This window comes from Alligator mississippiensis, chromosome 6 (assembly GCF_030867095.1).
Source record: "Alligator mississippiensis isolate rAllMis1 chromosome 6, rAllMis1, whole genome shotgun sequence".
NCBI classification, from domain to species: domain Eukaryota; kingdom Metazoa; phylum Chordata; order Crocodylia; family Alligatoridae; genus Alligator; species Alligator mississippiensis.
The window spans coordinates 49001882-49025126 of NC_081829.1; the positions used below are offsets into that span (position 1 = coordinate 49001882).

Below are 23245 nucleotides of genomic sequence, written 5' to 3' on the forward strand. Positions count from 1 at the left end.
CCTATTTCTTTTATTGAATTGATTTTTATTTTTTTTCCCTGCAGTGGGTCGGTTCTCCGTGTGGTTTGCACGGACCTTACATTTTCTACAAGGCTTTTCAGTTCCACCTTGAAGGCAGACCAAGAATTTTGTCCCTTGGCGACTTCTTCTTTGTAAGATGTAAGCCAGAGGATCCGATTTGCATAGCGGAGCTCCAGCTGTTGTGGGAAGAGAGGACTAGCAGGCAACTTTTATCCAGCTCCAAACTTTATTTTCTCCCAGAAGATACTCCCCAGGGCAGAAATAGTGACCACGGCGAGGTGGTAAACATATCTCTCTCTGTATGTGTGTGTCTGTGTCTGTGTCTCTGCGTGAGACTGGATTTTTTTTTTCCTGCTTGTAATGTTTATTAAAGGACAGGATTGAAATGTTCCCTTCTGCAGACAACGTGAAGCATGTTAAAGGGGTAGTGCCACTACCAGAGACTAGAGCTGCTTCCCATTGTAAGAGTTTGCAAGGCAGCTTCACACACAGGGGGTGCGAATCACCCTGGGGGGCGTTCAGCAAAGATTAAATAACTTGTTTGGGGGGGTGGGGGATTATTTTTAATGATCCATTTTTACCCCTTGCTGCTGCTGTTTGAACGTCACATGCTTTGCTGCGTATGTGTGTGTGTGTTTATCCCTCCTAATTTCAGTGCTTGGTCTGGGATTTTTTTTTCTTGTGGATTTAGATATTGTTCACATTTTTTTAGTATGCGATATGTTTAAGAGGGCGGAAATTACGAAATGGAGGCTGAGTGAGATCAAAAGCTATTGAGCTGGCAAAGACGTGTTGAATAAAGTGATAAATGACAGGTACTGGAATAATACATTCAAATAACTTGCAGATATGCCTGGGCGTATTTCAAAGCACTCATGTAACCAGCACAAATACGTTAAGCATTAACAACTATCTCTCTTTACCAATACATTTTGCTTGATGTGCTAGTTTAAAATTACTATGAAAAAGTGGACATTTTCCAGGTTAATGTTGAAATCAAACCAAACCTTGTATCGTTTCCCTGGCTTGCACCCAGGAGAGCCCCAGTGCCTTGCACCCGGGAAAGTTTGATTAGAAGTGCCCCAGAAGTGCAAAGCCAAGGGACATCAGATCGCCTGGAACCCAGAGCCTACGTTTACAGTGTATTCTTCCAGCTCTGTAATTTCATGTATGACCGCAATTCTGCTGGCTACTCCAGTCAGCTGACTGCACTGTTACTGAGGAACTATTTTTGTGTGCTGTACAAACAGCGCTATGTTTATGCGGAGAGATGGGCAGTGCAGAAATGATCAGAAGAGCCAGATGTGGCTGCAACAATATTTCAGTGCAAACACGGGGGGCTGGAAGCCTTCCTCCTTTCCACAATAAGCCCCCATACAATCTGAACTGCCAGTTCCTTCAACACTCCGTAGTCTGATGGAGTTAATTGTAGGGGGGGGTTTCTCAACCCCCCCTTCCTCCAGAAGTATCAAGTTACTCATTCCTATTACAGCTCCTTAATTACTGTAGCCTGTCAAACATTTGCCCTGGATGCTGCTTCTTCTGAAACAAGTCCCTAGTTCTTGATGTCCTACTTTTTTGTAAATTGTCCATCTTTCCTGATGTCAGAGTTGACATTTTGGAGCATGGAGAGGTTATTGAAAAATATGAACAGGTTGACCTCTCCTCTGCTGAGAGCTCTTCTGTCCCCTCCCCCTGTCCAACTTTCCTGTGCAGCTGTCTCTCTTCCCCTCCCCCTCCCTATTTCTTATTATTTGCTTTTCAAATTTATTACTTCAACATGGTCTGTGATCTGGAAAAGGGAAGGATTAAATATCCAGAAAAGACTACAAGAATAATAGACATTCTCCTAAACCAGACAGGAAATCGTTGAGGATTGTATTAGATATTTTGTGGGAAGTTCTTTTGACAATATAGTTGAATGTGCATTGTTTGTTTGTTTTTTAACTCCCCTCTGTCACAGTGTCACTCTGCTCACTCTGCTTGCAATTTCAAGTGGGAACCCTTTTCTTAAGAATAAGGAGATGACAGTGAAAGACAGATGCTTTAAAATTGCTGATGATTAATATTTAACAGCAAAAGCTGCATGTATATGAGTGCTTTACATGCAAGAGTTTTGAAAGGGAGGGAGTGAGGAAGGGGACAAATCATTTTAATATACCTTAATGATCAGCTCATGTTACTATGGTATGAACATCAGAGAAAATTAATCCTACCATTATAAAGAAGAACATTCCCTCTATACAGTAATTCTCAGCTGCATATACATTCCTAATAACATGCATGATTTGATTTTTTTTTTTAAATACAAAGTGTGTTAGTAATTAGCTGAATGATTATACTTGTGTATTTCATTGGGGCTTTAAGTGATGTCATTCTGAATTATTCAACCATATGAAAACAATTTTCGTTTGAGATAATGGCATGCCTTGAAATTATGCAAATGATTATTGCATTGTATAGAATAATTATGACAAATGCAAAGCAGGTAGAAAGTTTCCTAATACAGTTCTGTTTTACACCCCGGTGATGTCATTTCCCCTCTGGCCTAAGTTAGTCATTCATTAGCAGAGTAGCAGCAGCAGAAACAGCAACAGCGATACTTCTTTGGCAGAGAGCCTACAGAAACTAGTATTGAGAGCCAGGGCCTAGAGAGGGCAACCTAACACTCCCATTAAGAAATGTACTTTGTTTTCACTTACTCCATTAACTTGTTTATATACATTGAAATGATTTTTTTATCATGGATTTTAAAAAGCTTTGAATGATAAAAATGTTGTTCAGAAACACGTAGCTAAAAGACAAAAGGCTTTGTGCAGATTGGCACTCGGTTACTTAAAGAAAACATTTTTCATTCTTTACTAACATATAAAACAATCATTTCAAGTACCTAAGCCTAAGTAATAATTCTTCTATGTAAATGACATCAATATCTGTTCCTAAAGCATAAGCAGAGCTGGGTTTAGATCCAAGATGTTTTGTAATCCTTTGCCCATTTTCTCTATATAGAAATGCAGTTCTTGAGTTACAGGTAATTTATAATTATAGTAAAGACATTCTTCTTGGCTATGGCTTTAAACTCCTCCATTTGTATTGAAGAAAACTAGGATAGAGTGAGATTGAGCTTTTATGTGTATTGTAAATCTGCTGTGTCAAAGGTTTTCTGTGATGTCAAAGGTCAACAGAGGCACTTGCTGTGAGTAAAATTGTTGATTAGCAGAGCAACTGGTCTTATCGTAGACTTTTGATCAAGCCAGTGAGAGGTTTAACCATTGTCACTGGCAGATATCTTTACTGGTCTGATGATTAGTAGCACCAGCTTTTTGTAAATGTTGTGTTCTCACTATTAATGAATAATTTCTCACAGTTGCGGTATTCAGTCAGTGACTGCTCAGAAGGGGAAATAACAAAGTAGGTGTGTAATGGTTCTGTTACTCAGAAATTTCTGATGGCATGTTTTATCTGATTGCCAAATGTCTGAGCTAATCAGAGATAAGTGTAAATATAAGTCTTTTTATAGCCAGTTGAATTCATCATCCATATTTAAATATAACCCTCTGTGCTGTTAAAACTGGATGTCACTGTGCACTTGAGCCTCAGTCCAGGAAAACACTTATGCTTAAAATTAAGCATGTGCTTAAGTGTTGTCCTATTGCAGGTGCTTCTCATTCTCTTAAAATTCACTGTATGCCTAAAAGGCACATCAGAGCTCCTTCAGACCATTAAGCAAATGAAAGTAAAGTTGAGATTGTGAGCACCCGTCAAGTGCAGGATCAGGATCTTAATGGGTTTAAAGTGAAGGTATTAATGACACAAAATTAACCAAACAACAGAGTTGAACACATGGAACCCCATTTACATGCATGGAAATAAGAATAGAACAGAGCCCTCTGTCAGGGTTATGTCGATTTATGCCAAGAGTGATTCTTGTTTACTTAGTAAAAATTACCCATTTATTTTGAGAGGAGGCAACATTCCCGAAGACACAGTTCTCCAACAGTGTCATGAAATTCAGCACACAGGCACTCCCTGTAGGTCTGAATTCTAGGACTCTGCCTTTCCTACTGAGGTGCCAGATGTGGTGAGAGCTCAGCTGAATATCATCTATCTCCCCTGTAGAGGAGCTGTGCATTCGGAAGGATGCTACTATCATTGTGGTTTTTGAAATTGTAGTACCCTCCCTTCAGCATGCAAAAAAGCCGCGGGAGGGCCAACATTAGACAGAAAGGAGGGATGTGGTGCTCCCACTCATCTAATGGGGCAGGAAAGTGAGGTTCGCCTTCTGGTGTAGTAAAAGTTGTTTTCATTCTCCAGGTCTGTGGGTGTCCCAGGGTCCATAAGGAAAGGCTTTAGATCCAGAGGGTGGTCCATGACTCATGATCAGGGACACCTTAAACTGCCTCCACTGCCTAATTTTGGGCTTGGGTGTATACTGAGCAGCAGCAGGAGGGTAGAACGCACTTCTCAGTGTTGACACGGGGGCAACACTGGATGTTCTCGAAGTTCCCTTCAGGAGTCATGTTGTCACAAGCTCTTAAGCCTCCTCTGTCCCACTACCGTTATTTTACAGCCTGGTCCAGCACAGCCCTTAAGCACATACTCAACTACTGCCATTATGAATACCTGTGTAGTTGTCTAGTTGAATATCATGCTTAAAGTGAAGTGCATGCTCCAGTACTTCCCCGACCCTGTACTTTAAGAAGAGATGGGCGCACCAGTTGGGAACTAACATAAGATAATGCTGCCAGATTGATGTAATTTTATGGGGCATCAGGAGGGAATAGTCTCACTGGGTTTGCTGAGAACTGATGCCATATGAGCAGCCCTCCTATTTTCTCAAACCCCTTCCTCCCACCAGGCACCTCCCAAACTGGCACCTCCCAAACTGGCCCCGGGCTCAATCCACTCAACCCAGTCAGCACAAAGCTCCAAACCCATGAGCTCGTATACTGTAGACTTAGAGAAAATGGGGGTTGATGCTGTACCAACTTATGACCACCCCACTCAGCAACCCAACAGCATTGTAGCTGAGGTTTCCCATAGATTTTTCTGCTCATTTAATTCTCTTCATTGCAGTAAGCTGAGGGGGCAATATGACTCTATAAAATTACTGACCTTTGCTGAAGCAATTCTGGAATGGAATGCTTGTTAGCAACTTGTATTTTCATGTTTTTAAAGCTGTCAGCACTAATTAGGCTATACTTTAAAAAACATATCAAAATCAGTGCTCATTAAATCTAGGGACGGTATTTGATATGAAGTGTACACTCTAAAAAATTAATTTACTTAGGATGACATGTCATTCTTTTAACTACGTTGTTATTAATTTTACTTGCTTGGCTTATCCTATTAGCGATAAAATGCTTTAAGTGCATTTATGAAAATCTAGTTTAAATCAATGTTTACTTCAAATAAATCTATTTTACCTTGTTTTAGAATGATCTTGTCCCCCTTACACTTTTTTAAATTTGACTCCATAAAATGTGTAATGTGTAATTACCAGAGTCAGAATGTTTAGGAGAGCAGCATATTCCTAGTTCATTCATTCAGTTAGGAGCCTGTTCTTACAGTGTTTCTCAAGTTGGGCAGTATCTTATTCCTCAGAGAACCATACTGATGTCAAAAGGACTACTCTCCTGAGGAATGCTACTCAAGTGAATAAAGATAGCCCTTAATCTGGCCCCTAAATATTTGTTGCAGTCTCACGTACATGGTCAGGTATTTCTACCTTTCTTGAGAAATCTGCCACTCTGCTTGCACAGTAATAGATTTTTCAAGATATATAGGGATTTGTGCCCTCTTACTTGAAATTAGAATTGAGTCCTTTCCTTAGATGCCAAAATGTGTATCTTATACCCAGGTCTGTCAAACACAGTAATGACAACACATTTCAAACATGCAGATTATGATTATTAAAGGGTGCTTTAAAAATCATGCTAATAGCATCAATTTCCAATGTACACTTGCTCAAATTAATTCAGCTTTGAAAATCAAGCGCAGTGTAATAGCAGCATTAGAGATCTGACATTTGTCATAAAATATCATGGTTTTGGTAATTGCATAGCCACTCTTTATATTTTTATCTCTCTCACCACCAGTAACATATATCGGCAAAGAAAGAGAGCAATGACATTACTCAGGGAAGCCACATGTTGCTAGCCATTAGCCTGCAGTCTGGTGTCCATGGTCACTTAAACAGATTTTTTCCCCTTTATCTTCATTTTTCAGAGTATTCAGACTGTAAAATGCACCCACTGCTCTCTACAGTTGCTGTTCCCAGTCTGATCAGTGGCACAAAACATTAAACTCTTGTCTTTTGAGAATAATAGGCTTTACATGGTACACCCTCAAGCATGTTGAGATACTGTGCAGGCTGGAAAATAAAAATGTTCTAATTGTGTCTTTTAAATAAGCATAGGAGTGAATTAATTAGACTATATTTTGTCTTTAGTTGCTTAGTTACACAATAGTATTCCTAAGCACAAGTAAGATAAATTGGCTCTTTTTGTGCTGCTTGTCCCTTAATCATAATTACTGTATTGCTCAGGAGAGTAACACATACATAGATTTTGCATTTTTAATAATATTCAAACAATATGCATATGATATAGAAAGTATGTTCTGGTTCAAGCTCTTATATGCTTTTATTCAGGAAGAAGTTTTACTATTATGGGAGTAATATTTGTATTAGTTGCTCAGAGATGTAGTTCTGGGAAATACATAATTGAAATATTCTTGAAATGCTTATTCTGGCCCTTTCATTCGTATTCAAAATAACAATGCCTTTAGTCTCAGAACAGTCATACATACTTGATTTAAGAGCTTTTTCTTTGCGTGTGTGTGGGTTCACACCCAGTTTTAACCCTGCAGAAACTAGACATATGTGTGATTCATAGTGTCATATCAAGTTGAGCTTTTTATTTTGTAGCTAAAATGTAGTCAGAAGGTCAGAAGAACATCGGCATTTTATGGCATTAATCCGGTGACCTTAATGTTTGGCAGGCATCCATGTTTCTATGTGAAGGTGCCAGGGTTATAGATAATAAAAGTTTGTTTTCATTTTGGGGATATTTTAGCCTTTCTGGACAATGTGTAGTCTCTCCTTCCTGGGGGGACTGCTATGGGTAAGCAAAGAACTTAATTTCTGTCTACCTTGTTTAATGTTGGCTGTAAACAATGGGCAGATTGATATAGATATTGAACAATGGAAGATTCTGGCAAGAAACCCACTGTACACGCTCAGTAGATGTATGTGAAAATTGGCTCCATTGTTCTGTTGTATGAAAAGCAAGTAAATTATTTACAGATATTTGCTAATTAAAGCACATATTGTTTTACCAGCACAATAGAACACAATACAACAAAAGACAAAAGAATAGACTTGCATAATTTAAACCTACTAATGCAATGTACTCCTTGTTAAGAAAAATATAATTATGTAATCTGCAAGGAAGGCTCTTCATACTGTAACTGTAGTAGGCAAAATTACCAACGAATTGCCTGTCAACTTGCCTAAAGTAAAACAACTACTTGAGGTCTGTAAGCCATCTGATGGGAAAATGTTTTGACTGAAACCTATTTTTATCCTTAGTGAGAACTTCTATCTGCACAGGCAGATATAAATTCAATTTGAACCTCCATTCAGAAAAAAATAGGAGTTGCTATAGAAATCAGAAATCTAAGTGTTTGTGCTCTTCCTTCTAAACACCTTTCCTACCTAGCCACACACCACATTTCCTAGTATCCCACAAAGACCCAGCACCACTCCACTACTTATTTTATATGATTTATTTTGGAAATACTAAATCATGAAGAGGAGGCTGTATAAATAGTTATTAATACAAAAGGGACTGAATCCTTCATCCTTTTTATTATTTTACTTGTATCCTTTGTTTTGGCTCCTCACCTTGTTTTTGGTTCCTGACAGGTTGAGAAGGACATCATGGGTCCTAGTGCCTTTAGACTTTGTGTTTTGACCTTCATTAAGTTTCTAACAAATGTATAAAGTAAATACAACCCAGTACGCAAATTTGGAAAAGGGAACAACACCAGTCACCTGAATGTAATGAGATCATTATAGCTCTTTAAAATAATTGTTTGAAGATTACAGATTAAAGAGCCTGTTTTGACCCTTCTAAATTCTAGCCTGTGTCACTTAAACTCCCATGTCATACATATTTTCATTCAGGCTTTATTCTATTCAGTATTCCTAAGTACTTGAATGAAGAATGGTGGGCATATAAGTGTTGTTTTGATATGTGTATGTAGGATTTTACTCCTAGTACACATGCATCTTAAGGGTGACTGATGTGTTATTAGATGCTAAAGGAGAAGAGCAAGCTGCCCAAATGCCCTCCCAATGGGTTGCATATGTCCTAGAATAGGAGTGTGTGTCAGGAAGTGGGAGAGACGTTTGTGGATGCTGAACCCGAATAAGGACTTTGAATGGAAGGTGGAAATGAAAGCCTTAGCTGGCACTTAAGGCAGAGGATTGGGGATTCAGGAGGTCTAGGTAGGTCTGTCACCATGGGCAAATCATTTAAACTCTCAGTTACCCCATCTGCAAAAGGAAATAGGTCCTTTATCATGTAGTTGTCAGGCTTAATTTGATAATGTTCAAAAAGTGCTTTTGATGGAAGTTGCTGCAGGTGACTAAAGGAATGCTAGCCATGGATCTAGCCAAATTTTTCTAATGTAGTGCTACAAGTGCTACCTCATTTGTAGCCCCAGAAGTTGCAGGTCTGACATCCTTTCCTGCTAGGGTCACTTCATGTTACCAGTAGATGCAAAAAGAATCCAGCTTGGAGCATCTTATTCTTCTTAAAAAGCAGAACTTTTCTGGAACAAAGCTATAAACTGCTAATTATTGTATAGCCCTACAGTCCTAAAAGGTATTCCCCTAAGATGGCCACAATAAATAAGTGTAAAGAAAAAGAAAAGGGTAGATGCCTTTTATAGTATAAAAACTGCTCGAGAACAAAATACTATAAACATGTTCCTTATGCCTTTATCTACTAGTAAGGTCATTGGAGAAAGGAAGGTAGGAAGGTCTTGTGGTTGTGGTTATAGGCTATGACACAGGTGCTCAACCTTTAGCCCATGGGCCAAATCAAATCCATGGAGCTCCTCATGGCTCTAGTAGTTTGGCAGTGGGGAAGTGGTGGCAGCATTAATTGTCATGGCTTTCAGAGCCATGGCAATTAATGCTGCTGATGCTTCCCTACCACCAAATTTCCAGACCTGTGCGGAGCCTTGAATGCCAGGTGATGCAGCCCCAAATTGGATCATGCTAGCATGTGGGATGCTCCAGGGCTGGATCTGGTGTGCAGGGCCAAGCCAGTACATGGGGTGGTTCTAAGCCTGCATCCAGTGTGTGGGCCTGGGACACAACCGGATTTGGTGTACAGACTGGGCCAGCGTACCCAATCTAGGGTGGCCACCGGTGCATCCCTGAGTTCCGGACAGCCTGCAGGCCCTCTCGGCCAATCAGCAGCAAGGGGCACAGCTACCACCTCCCTGCCTTCCTCCCTCCCTGGCTGGCTCAGAACCCCTCTCCTCCTGGCGCTGCACTGCCCTATCTCGAGGCACAACCAATAGAATCATGAGTACAAATGACTGACATGCATTTCCACCAATTAACTGAAAAACAGGACTTTTTTCTGTTTGTTTCTGCTTCAGCAATGTTCTTGGTTCAGGAATGGACAGGTTACAAAGGGTTTAAAAAAAGGATGGTCTGGTAAAAAGCAGGAGCAATAGCCACCCTAACCAGATCACTCCAGCAGACTGACCTCATGCATTGATCCTATGCTGGATCAACCCTGCCTGTGGGATCCAGCCCGCAGACTGGTCCCACACCATTCATCTGGCCCACAGGGACAGAAGTTTGAGCACCACTGGGCTGTAACACAAGGAAACCTGGGTTCAATTCCTGATTACACTTCAGACTTCAGGTGTGACTTTTGGCAAGTAATTTAGTGTCATAGTGGGGAAGATGGTATTTCACTTGCTCATAGGAATACTGACCTGAAGTCCTCGGATGCTATGGCTTTATGGACAGTAAGCATTAGTAGCTCAAGAGGAACCTGCATGCACCTGATTTCTCACAGATTTCAGCTTGTTTTTATATGAACATGAACTTGATCCTTTAAGATACTTCCACTTCTTTCTCCCTTCCCTTGTGGAAATACAATGCAGCTCTCCGTACTAGCCAAGTGATTTAAGATGTGCACCAGATTCTAGGGGCAAGAACAACCATTTTGTGTAATTTGCATGAGGGTCATGTAGTATCACTTTTCATCCAAATCACAGAAAAATAAAAAATACATGGGGTGTAAAGAAAGAAGATAATAGAACTCTTTATGTCTAAGTGAAATATACAGTTCTATTATCCATAGTGAATGTAGTCCATAATAGTCAAATTGTGTTTTGTGCTCCTGTGGGTGAATGTGTTTTCATCAACAATGTACGAGGTTGTAAAATATGCATCCCTAGCTATCTGCTGTGGTAAAGGTTTCAATAAAAAAGACTGAAGATGTTTTCTAATGCAAATTAAACTGATCAGATAAATGAAATACAGTGTCTCCTATAATTGTCAGCAACAGTTTTTACAGTATGTCTCCTGTTTCTCTAGGCCACATATTTGATGTTAGTAGATTAGTAATTCAGTAGACAGCCAAGCAGGTGTTTAAATCACTCCTGACCTCCAGAATTCCTTAAATGACCCTTGGAAGCACTGAAGTGAAAATATTCTCAATTTTCCTAGTTATCAGCACCAACTGAGAATTTGTGGTGTTTTACGCCTCTTTAAAATCAAGTTGTGCAGTCATCCCAAGCTGTCCTATAGAAACTGCATTCTAAGAGTTAATATTTCTTTTAAAAATAATTATTGGCTTTAAACTGATCTAAGTACTGGACCTCTTTCTTTGAATATAAGCATTCCAACCATCTGCTGAGTCAGGCAATATAGGGTACTCTGCTTTCAAGTAGGCTGTAACAGTTGCTTAGACAACAGTGACATAATATTTAAGCATAATGGTTCTGAAAAAAGGTACTGTCCTTTTTTCCTGAATCTCTCTGAAAATGATAATCTGACATCATTGGTTTAGTTAAAGTAGAATAGGAGGTGGACTATTAGAATCAATATCTTTTTCTAAACCCTCTGCCCTCTAATTGCCTAACTTGATAGTTGAAAAGATTTTACTTTACTCTGAGTCCTATAAATGTATTAAAATTATAGGTTGACTGCATACTAAATTTTAGTGGAACAAAAGAAAAGTGGCTGTTTTTGTAGGCAGTTATTCAAGATTTAGACACCTTTGTGGACAGGGAATACATTCCTAATGACTGGTCAACATGGTTAAAGGGGGCAGCTGAAAGAAACCTAATTCCAAAGAGATACTGAAATTGGTGCTTATGTCTTTCTACCACAAACCTGAGTTTTCTGTATCTGGAAAAAAACCCTGTAAATGTTCCTTTCATTAAAGACTTACCATGCAATAGAGACCTCATAAACATATCATTTCAGAGCATAGTTAATACGATATGAGTTGGATTTTTCTTCTAATACTGTATGCTACTTGGGTGGTTTTTCATATGTGGAGATGTAATTGTGGGTGACATAAATGGTATACAGCAGATTTCTTTAATCTTCTGAAGGTTTGATAGTCATGTGTCGCTGTATACCTGGTTTTTATTTATTTAATATTCGTGTTCCTTTATCATATTTTTAAAGACTTTCTCCATAAATAAAGGGTTATTCAAATAAGTGAACAATAATCGATGTCCAGTAGTTAAGAGGGATTCACTGCATTAGTGATTCTGAAACGTGTGGGTTTTCTGAGGGAGCTACACCCCCAAGAGATTATTCATTTGGCTATAACATCACAGAATGAACTCTACTGTCATTATTTGTATTATGCTAACTAAACTGCCCTGAAGAAATAATTCAGTTTACTTTTTCTTCCTTCCTCCAAAGATGCATGTTCTAGTTTAGTTTTTAATGTACTACTGTATCTAGCTCATTTGGGACACCTGTCAGAGTAAAAGGTGCTATGTCAAACAAGAGATTTTACACAATGAATACTGGGGTGCCTGACCCTGGGGGAGAGGGTTGTTTGTTTAGAAACCAAGATACTCCCATCTGGTTGCATCAGGCTCTGGACAGGCTGTTGCCATGCAGCTGGATCAGGTCCTGGCTGGGCCATTGACACATGGCTGCATTGATTCTGCTGCATGGGAACAGAGCCCAATCGCTCTGTGTAGGGCTGGCCCAGCCACAGGATAATCCAGCCCCTGAGGCTTGGAAATATGGTTGCGGAGAAGTGGTGGCAGTGTTAATTGCTACCGCTCCCCTATTGCAAAAGTTCTGGACCCAGGAGGAGACCCGCAGGCTGGATTACATAGCTCTGAAGTCTGGATCTGGCCTGTGGGCTGGGATTTGAGTACCCCTGATAAGGAAAAGGGAGTATGAATAAAATTAATTGTTATTGTTGTTGGTTTGTATTATACTAGTCTCTAGGAGGCCTACTCCAGGCAAGGAGCCTCCTCTGTTAGGTGCTGTAATCACAGAAAAATGCTTCCTGTCCTCGGGAGTTTACAATCTAATTGTCTGTATGAGTGGAACCCTGAGCTTGTTTGTAGTGCTACCAGAGCCCTTTAAGATCTCCCTCCCCCTCTATTTTTCAGTGCTTTTTTGGTATAAGAAGCCGTCTTCTTGCAGTCAACAGTACTTAAGTTCATTAGCTATATCAGACTCTAATTTGAATTATTTAGTAGTGGAACACATCAATAGTATGATGATGGAAAAAACTAGGACTTAAGTACTTTTTCAGCAATCTCAAACAGGATAAATATTTCTTATTGTGTTAATTAAAGCTGTGGTTTCAGGTCATTTAGCACTTAGAACATCCAGTTCAGCTGTTCTGGTCTTATCCATTTGGGTGAAATCAGTGAAACCACTTTTACGGGTAGTTTGCCATCATGAGTAAAGGTTGCAGCAGTTGACTCTTGGCTGATGCTGTCATTTCATGTGTATAGGTAATGACATGAATTTACAAGGAACCTAATCCAAAGCCTGTTGACGTCAATGAACATTTACTTTACTGGCTTTGAATCAGGCTGAAAGCAAATGGGGTTAAGGAGAAACAATCAATAGCAAGAGGGTGCATGTCTAAATTATACATCTGTTTTGAAGAGAATGCTACCCCAAAACAGAAAGATATGCTTGGTTTCAGCATTAAAGCATGAAATGACTTTGCCATTAATTAGCAGAATAAATATTGTGATGTTTATTGCTTGTTCATTGTTTAGCTTGCCAAATAAGCCCGACCTGAAGAAATGTCATGAAAATATAGAGAAATATGTTTCTTATTTTCCTTTTTAAAAATTAAGTCAAACGTGAAAGCTAATTATCACAAGCAGCCCGACAAGGGAACTGAGATACTTGAATAGAAGTTTGGAACCTATGTAATTTAAGTACATAGAAAAAATGCAGGAAAGTCAAAGTCGAAACCAAAACTGGGCCCAGATCTCTATCTTTATATTTCAAAGATAAAGTAGTTGTTTGCACTTTTCTTCATTGAACAGCTTTCAAATGGTTACAAATAGGCTTTGAAGTTCACAGCAAACGTAAGCTGATGTGGGACATTCACACCTCTGAGGCACTATTGCATCAGCGTCTAGAGCTGTAGACTCAGAAACCCTGCCCTGATCATGAAGGACATCATTACAAATTGGCATTTGTTTACATTGCTAAAATTCAAACCTGTAACTTGCTGCCACTGCAACTCTGCCAGGAGTGGAAGTTCTTGGGCAGGCAGGATTTGGGGATTTTTCAGCACCATGCTTCCTATCCCATCATTGCTCCACTGCACAGATAATATTTGTTTACTTTATTCTTTCTTGTCATGTAGACAAAGCCAAAGTGAAGGGCTTTGAACTTCCTAACATTTGAACTCATCTTTCATACACCTGAAGATTTAAATATTCCTCCTTAAAAGTTGCCAAAATATCTTCCATCTAACAGTGCGGCTCACCCCCTCCCCCCGAAACTATTTTTTCAAAATCTGTCCTTTTCCAAATAAAAATATTCTCAGTGCAGCTAAGGAAATGCTGTAGCCACCAATATAAATGTTGTTTCCCTTGGTTTATATTAAATTAACTGCCTGGCAAACATAAATTCAACAACAAAAAGAAGACCTGAACTTCAGTTGTGGGTTTATGAGCCCACACAAAGGACTTTATTCCCATTTCATACGTTGTCGGATTGTTTGGTAGCACCAAGCTCTGAAATGGTTTGGATTAGTAGAGGGACACATTCTGTCATTCTCAATTCTTCAAACACCCAGATGGAAATTTTACTTGAAGAACTCAAGAATGTAAATCATAGTTCTTACCCATTTCATAATGCAAGAAGCCTCATTAGGCTGCTTCAGTGCATTGTTTCATTCCAGCATTCTGTCACCAGCAATGGCCATAATAAGCTAGAGGTCCCTTTGCATAGCAGGGAAGGCATTAGCACAGGGGTGGGCAAAATGCGGCCTATGGGCTGGATACAGCCCACCAGGCCATTCTATCCGGCCCATGGGGCCCCCAAAAAATTTAGAAAATTGATATTAATCTGCCCCTGGCTGCCTGTCATGCAGCCCTCAATGGCTTGCCAAAACTCAGTAAGCGGCCCTCCGCCCGAAATAATTGCCCGCTCCTGGATTAGCATTTTCAGAGGAGATATATGCACAGACTAGTGTCCTGAATAGAGCAAGGGGGAAAAAGCTCTACAAGCCTTGGAAAATGCTGTTAAACCAATGTAACCTTTTGTCCCCTAAGAGTAAGTGCCATTTTGGTGGCACTGCAGGTAGAGAAGAGCCACTCAGTGACATCAGAAGATAGAGCTTCTAGCAGAAATTTCAGCAGGGCTGTCCTTTCCCTGCTAAGAGGAAGCAGGAAGCTGATGCAAGTGAATGGTGGTGGCCGATGGCAGTCTGGTTCCTGCAGCAACCAGCAGGAAGGAAATGCTGACTGGTAGTAAAGACAAAATGTCCTTGTGGGGGCAGAGCCTTTTTCCCCTGATGAATCTCCAAGAGCTGAGTGGCTTGAAGGCTGGACCACTTGGTAGCCCTTAGGGAGCACTAGGAGGAAAACCCTGTCACATTTTTGAGATCTTGCACCTCATCCCTAGGTGCTTTATGGCATCCACCATTCTTGATTCAGGAAGCACTTAATTCCATACTTAAAGCATTTGGGTAGTCCCAGTGAAACCTGTGGAACTGTTAAAGGTAGTACTTTCCAAAACGTAAGGAAGATTCCTATCTTCTTTTAGTCACTTCAGTAACCTTAGGCACCTTTCTTTTTTGAGAAGTCCATCCTAGGTGCTTAAAGTGACACAAGTGTTTAAATATCTTCCTGAATCCATGCTGTGTGGATTATAGGTGACATTTTCAAGTGTTTGGTTTGGATCAAACCGAAGGTGACCAAAGGTGAGTTACTGTTAACTCTCAACAGAATGATACCAACACTGGGCATTTTGAAACTCACACCCTGAGTCAGGGGTTGGCAGCATATGCCCTGTGGGCCAGATCCAGCTCACAGAGCCACTGGATCTGGTTAGCGGATCCAGAAGTTTCTGCATCTACCTTAACCTGTGCTGAGGCTGAGCAATTGGAAGCTGAGCCCAAACTTACCAGATAGCAGGGGACTGATCCAGGACTGGGCAGATTTCAGGTATGCCTGGATTGCAGCCAGAATGCCAGGGGAGGAGAAGCAGCAGCAGTGTGGACGCAGTTTCTGGCTGCCCGACCCCTGTGCTGTACCTGGAAAGAAGGGGGCTGGGAAAAGTGGCACCAGCACAGCTCCCAGGTCCCGGCATGAGCACAGGCAAAGCCGACACCACACAGCCTGCTCTGGACTGGAGCCAGGTTGTTGTGACACATAGTTTGAAAAAGTTACTGGCCACTACCCTAAGTCATTACTTATAGACAAAGGGGAAATAATTGTAGGCAAAATCAACCAAGTAGTTTAGAAGTCCCACTCACCTCCAAAGCTTGTTGTGCCCAAGTCATTTAAGTGCTTTGGACATTTCCATTCACTGCATTTAAGTGCAATTTGTTTTTTTTTCTTCTCTTCACCCAGATTCGAAATCAGACCTGCTTTATTTCATTGGCTACCACAGTAATAGCTACTTTTTGTTATTGTTTATTTATATACTTATGAGTTAAACTGATTAAAAGAACCCTTCTGTGTTTACCTTTTGAATTGTTTAGATGCCCCAACAGTTTTTACAGCCCTAATACAGTGCTCATTTGCAAAGTACTAATATGATCACAGGATAATTTTTATATTTTTTTTCCTGGCCATTCATATTACTGTAGTGATGGCCAATAGAAAGTACGTTGGTGATCTTAGCTGTTGCTGTGTGGTCGCTTTGCTACCACATAGAACTTTAAATGTGAAATTGTGATTTATGCTCTTCTGTGTTTCCTCATGGTTATATCTGCTATAATATTCTGCCTGCTTATCAAGCTTCCGATGAAATCCTGGCATGTTAAAAGGAGGCTTGCTGGTGAATCTGTAGCAAAACACATGAACTGTTTTTCAATCATTTTACTTGGGTTTATGATTCCTGTATATACCATATATGTGTTTAAAGGTTGTATTCTCAAAAACAAGTTTATTCATTGATGATATAATAGTGATTGTACTTTTCTTTTGGTTAATAAATTGTTTGCTTGGCTTACTTTGTATGACAGCCAAAGTTAGTCATACCTATTCTTGGAAAGGATATGAAGAAACTAGTAATTGAAATCATAATCATTTGATTATAAAAGCTATTTTAAAAATAACATTTGAACCAAAAACTTGTTTGATCTTAAAGTCAGATAACAGCTGCTAAATAAAATCTTCCTATTACTGAACTTTAGAAATTGTTATACATTATGATTGTATTCAACATCCTAAACAGAAGACCCCATCCAGAAGCTAAGTCTGTCTTCATGCAGATTGATTTTTTTTTCACTCTGACATTTAATAATCACCATGTAATAGCTATAAAATGCATAGCAACTACAAATCTTTTATTTCCAGTGAATGGTGTAATTAAATTGGGTGAAGCCATCTATTAAAATTGTACTTTGTACTATGCAGCATTGTTTACAAAGTATTGACATTTGTCATAAACAGAAATTTAAAACATTGTCTTTACTGTTTGTTCAGTGGTAGCTTCTATTCAGCACAATGATCAAAGATATTCAACACAATGATAAAGAAGATTCCATTACAAAAAATTCCATTCCATTGTCTTACTTAATATATAAGCATGCCTTTTATTTTTAACCAAATATTTGTTATTGCACTAAATGCAATAGAAGGTGACTGCCTGTAAAGCAATTTTGTGTCATATATGGAAAAGTGAAATATCAGATATGCCTTTCACCAAAGCTACCATAGATTTTGCATTGTGTGTAACTTAAAATAGTAAACCTACTTTTGTTTGCTGTTGAGCAGTATTTTATTTCCTGAGGAATGCACACAGCAAAAAAAACAAAACAAAAACCAACCCCCTCTCCCCATCAGAATCAGGCATTTCTCTTCGTACACTAACTCCAAGAATTTGTTTCCTTTTTTCAAATAGCTTTATTTATTTTGGAGAAAAATGATTGGTTTGTAAATTTACAGTGACTATAGCCGTGTTTTCACTAGAAATGTTTGGAGTGAAAGGTTCATTGTAAGTCAGTTCAAGTTAAAACATCAACTGTTTCAAATATTTAACTTAAAAATCTAGAGTTTATCTTGCTTTGCTAGGAGCTGTTTTATTATTCTTTTTTTCTGAAGCCTTCTTCAGCTCTGCTCCCATAGTCAGCTGTAAAACATTCTGCTTATTCATCACAACTGAGAAGAGTTGATTGTTTCCTGGAAGGACAGAAATTCAGCAATTAGAGATATTTAATTCAACTATATGTTCTGCAGGCTAAACTAAGTTTTAAAAATACGTTCTAAGAAAACAGTTTAGAGAAGAAAAAAATTACAGTTCTTTTCTGATCTTGAAAAAGGTTTTAATAAACATAAGAATGTGCAAGTTTCTTTTGGTAGGAAACACATAACATTTATGTAGTGTTTCTTTTAGTATTACATCACAATTTTATTTAATTTTGAAGACAAAAGTTAAATTTAATATTTGTGTGTAATCCAAGGGAAAAATATACCATAAACACAGGAATTTTCTGGTGAGTCAAAGCTCCAAGAATCTAAGATTTACTTAGTCCATTTATTTGAGGACTAACTATAACTGTTAGTCATTAAGTCATGAATTTTTACATTTTCAACTAATTGCACCCTAAAAGCAAGCTTTCACCCAAGCCATTGGGTACTACAGAAAGAATATGCTTTGACAATCTACATTTAAAATCCCTTTTAGGATTACTGCTTTAATGTTCTTGGATGTTTTTTGTCACATGTATTTGCTCCAAGTAAACAACTAATAGTGACACTAAAATGGTATGCAAATTACATGAATTATCAGCTATTATGTATCACAGGAAAAATTAATCTGCCAACAGCAAGATAAACTTTTCCAATAACATGTCAAAGAGGCAGCATTACAAGTTTATCATTCATCATAGAGCCACGCGTAATGCACTGTGTTCTTGTTTAACTACATTCTGCAGGATGAAGTTATTGCTGTTTCAGAGAAGGTAACTGTGAAGCTTGAAGACTTGGCAAAATGGGCACAATCAGATTTCTCCAAATGGAAGAGTGGTTTCCGAGCTGACCCAGTCAAACCCACGGAACTAGGCAAGAATGGACAGAAGGAATCCTTGATGAGATACAGACAGTCCACACTCAATAGTGGCCTGAACTTCAAAGACATTCTGAAGGAAAAGGCTGATCTTGGTAAATATATTTTCCTTTTCTAAAACTGGTGTGCATACTTGCATATACCTGTCTTTCTAAGGACAATGAGCCCAATACTTCTATATTCATTTAGGTTAAATTAGCATAAACTCTGACACCACTTCTGTACCACAAGTTTACTGGGCCTGGCAGTGATGCCCTCAAGCCCACCATGCTACTGCAGGGAACAGTCAGTTTGTGGTATAGATACAACCAAAGGGTATGTCTACATTGCCAGCTGAAGTGCAGTGTAGAGATATGCAAACTAGCTTTGAATGACCTGATTTTGGTACTGGAAGCAATTTAGCTGCAGCAGCACAGAGCTTGGTATGGGCTAGTGTACCCTGCTTCTTGTCTCCTTTATGGCTGGCTCAGGTAACTCAATGCTGTATTGCAGTTTGTCATGTACATGCACCCTAACACTTAATGCCGTTAGGTTCCTGTTATGAAGTCACTAACAAAGCTAATTTGCAAGGGCTTCCTGCAGAAGCTTTGTAGACATTGGGATCAAGCATCAGCTGTGCATCATGTGAGATTGAGTCTGATTCCCCCTTTGTAGACTTGTAGAAGAAAGAGATGCCAGTAACTTATTACATCATACTGGTCATCTCCTTGGTGATGCATGACCATCGCCTATCACTATAGCTTGCCCAGTCTTTGTCTAGGATAGCATTAGATGTTTGAAGTAATAAGGTTTCAACCATTTGCTTGGAGATTAGTTTACAGCTTAATGCATTTTACTGTAGGTCTATACTAATATGTGGCTAACACTTTATAAAACCCAGTTTAATTAATCTTATACCTTTATGCCACAGTTTGGTGTTGCCACCCAGTAGATCTGTTCCTCCTTGCTCACTTCCTTCCCAAAAATGGTGAGGTATGGGAACATATGTGGATAACTTTTCTGCTGTGTGGGAGTCTCCAATGCTATGGTTGCCAGCAGATTTGCATCCTTCATTGCCATAAATACTCCCAGTCCTACAAGAGGGTCATTGTGCACCTACCTGAGGTTTCTTTGACTATCATTGAACTCTATGGGTGGAGAGATCTGCCCACATACGGGTTTAAGGTGTAGGTGGGCACAGAACTTGGGTCTAATACTCCAACTTTATAGGAGTTGTATAGGTACAACTTTCATTGTCTGTAATGGGACATAATCTTACACAAGGAGTGGAAGATGACAGGGCCAATTTCCATATATAACCCATGACAGCTTGATTAGGAGTCTAACATGCAGCCCAATGGAAAGTAAAATATATTTTGAAGTATAGTCTAATGATTTTGCTTAGATTGGTAAGTTTAAAGACTGAATGATTTCAGGTTTAGCACATAACTGATAAAAGGTAAGAAATTAAACATTAAATCTCATATTTTGTCAATTTCATAGGTAGAAGTTTCCTTATCAACATAAGATGTTGATAGAGGGCCATGTTCTTAGCTGTGTAAATGGCAGATATCCATTGAATTTATTTACATCACCTGAGGATCTGCCTTGTAGAATTCCTTTTGCATCTCAGCTTTCCTGTATAATGACATGTGAAAGGGGTTGTATGATGTGGTATCTGAGATTAGCAGACCAGGGACCGGCCTTGATGACCCAGGAAGGCACTTGCAGCCCTATGTTCTTATGTAAATGATGAAAGGATTTTGTCCATCTTATGTTACATCATCAAATATATAGGATGGAAGTTTAAAGTGCAATGGTAAGTTGATCTTTTTGGTCTTACATCTACTCTAAGATTTACACAACTTTTATTGATTTTTTTTTTTTTCTTGTTGCAATTACACTATTTCTGGCATTTCACTGCTGTTCTCCATTTACAATACATTTCTTTGCATATGTTTGGTGTGTCAAAAGACTCTTAATGTTTTTGAAACAGAACTTTTGTGCCTTAATGTGTGTTTGTTTTGTTTTGTTTTAAACAAACAAACAAAAATCCTTTGCAGTAAGTTATAAAACCAGTATTATTTACCCAGGAGCAAAAGAAAATTATCTTGAAACCTAGTATGCAGAGTTCAGAGTTGAATGTCAAGCCTTTGAAAATAGAGTTTATATTGCAAATGCATACAGAATCTCAACTATAACAGTATAATTTTGATAACCCGTATTGCATTGCGTGTAGTTTTCTTTTCGTTTGTAAATCAGGCTGTGGCTCATGTCTGTACAAAATTAAATTTTGACTGTTGTCTGGTGGGGTTTTTTTAATGTTCTCATTGTGACTGGTTATGATTGGTATAAACCCAAGGGTACAAGGCGACATTTAGCTGGTTAACCTCGTTGCTTTAAAGAATAGGTCTAGCCTGCGAAAGGTAGTCAAGGAAACTTGCTACTGTTTGTTTTGTTTAAATCCAATATTCAAATTATTTTTGTCAATGTTGTTGGAGCAAGAGATCAAATGAATTAAATGCCTTTTGCTTTCCTGGCCAGGAAATAACTTGAAGGAATTAAATTTTTCTTGCTAAGGAAACAGCTATGTTTGGCAGTGCCAGGAAAGAAAGCCATAGGCCATCTTCTCCCCCTATTTGGTTTGACTTGGATCAGGGTTTAATTGCCATTAATTGAAAGGGTGCTTTGATCTAAGCTGGCTTGCTAGCAATGTGTCAGTGACAGGGGGCAGTGTCAGAGCCATTAACAATGTTGGACTGCCCACCTGTCTAGGGCAGTCTGCCCTCTTGACTCTCCTGCCATGCCTTTGTTGTATTTAAATAGTTGCTTATAGGTGGGAGGCTGTCCATTTTATGCCCTGATGCCAAGGGCATAATACACAGTTCTGACCTCCATTTTACCGTGTCCCATGCCTCGCAGATGGCATCCAAAAGACCACTTCCAACTCCCCCGGCCCCATTGCTGGGCTGTACTTGACCACTGGCTCAAACTTGGCCTCAGGCATCCTTGGACATACCTTGGCCTGGCCTCTGGCCCAATTTGGCCTCAGGTGTCCATAGATGTGCCTGGGCCACATGCTTCCCTCACTGGGGCCTCTACTCTGGCCAGCCTACGTATAGTCCTTCAGGCTCCACAGACCCTACTCTACGCGGTCTCTGGCAGAGAATTTGCCCCCTCACTGGGGGCTTTTGGGCCCTACACCCCTTGGGTCTTAGGTGTCTGTTGACATACCTGGACCCCTAACTCAGCCAATGGCCCACTCATTCAGGTATCTGTCAACCTGCCTGAACCCTGCCTCAGGTCGCACTCAATGGATCTGGGCCGTGTGCTTTTCTGTTGGGGTGTGCTCCCCTAGCCTTTCCCCTCCACAGGGTCACCCACAAGGCAGTGAGGGATGAGGCTTTCTTGCGCCCCATCCTTGCCTTTCACTAGGGAGACATAGATGTAGCATTTCCTAGGCACTGCCCAACCTCAAGCAGCCGCACCACACCATCCAACCCCAGTAGTTTGTAGTTTTAGGTCATTCCCCAGGACCAGGAATCTCCTCCATCCTCATAGTTCCTACCCTTGACGTCCAGGTGTTCTGGTAGCAACAGGACTCCTGCTAGGTGATGTTCATCCTTCAGCTCCCCAATTGCAACTGGCAGCCCTGCTCCTTGGGTCTGGTCTTATACCCTGGCTACCTAGCCCTACACCAGTCAGGTAGCCTTTTGACTGCCATGTGACTGCCTGATTGGGTCTGCTCCCACCTGCAGGCTGGTCTTCAGCCTGCTTAAGCCTTTAAAGTGGCAGGCACCAAAGGTGCCCTGCCATAGTGTCCTCTAAACTGACTTTGTCTCAGTTGTATATGACCACAATTAAATTTTGTTATGCAGATAAGTCCAGTTTTAAAGTGGGGTGATCTTGAGCTGTTGATCTATCTGTGCCGTCTCTGCTCTGTTGTCAAAATGGCACATTTGCTGAACACTATATAGACATGTTCATGGAACTCCTCTAACCTTCAGCATCACACCCATGCAACAAATTCAGCTGCACAGTACATACAGTGCTCAAAAATCTGCTAGCTTTAACTATGGCTATTAGTGTTCAAACATGATCTCTCAGACCACTAGGGACAGGGTCTTTTTTTCTTAAACCATGTTGTAAAGTTTTTTTTTATAGACAGCACAGGGTACACTGATTGTAAGTTTCATAGTTTATTCCAAACTTTATGGGAAATATGTCATTGAATAATTCTGTGAAACAAATCCTGTCTACATAAGTCTGCTAGCAACACCCATGTTTAACCGTGGATGTAGGTTAACAAATTTCTGAATCTTGTGTTGACAAGGCCTAGATAAACCATTTGATTTCCTGGCACTGTTTGCCTTGGGGAAACATACATTTCCTTTATGGAGAAATCCTATAGGACTAAATAGAAAAATGATATAACTATCCTCCAGTGTATATTTGAAC

The 23245-nt window shown here is 39.7% G+C and overlaps 1 protein-coding gene across 3 annotated transcripts in view; it reads left to right on the plus strand.

Annotated features, from left to right (window-relative positions):
* The window catches only part of ARID5B (AT-rich interaction domain 5B), a 176051-nt gene that overhangs the window by 552 nt on the left and 152254 nt on the right, over positions 1 to 23245 (plus strand). For 2 of the 3 annotated variants that reach the window (XM_014610140.3, XM_059729867.1), the window contains exons 2-3: positions 45 to 302; positions 18678 to 18903. In XM_014610140.3, coding sequence (XP_014465626.1) covers positions 45 to 302; positions 18678 to 18903 — 484 coding nt within the window. The remainder of the gene's footprint in view (positions 1 to 44; positions 303 to 18677; positions 18904 to 23245) is intronic. The other variant, XM_006273081.4, reaches the window with a different exon arrangement.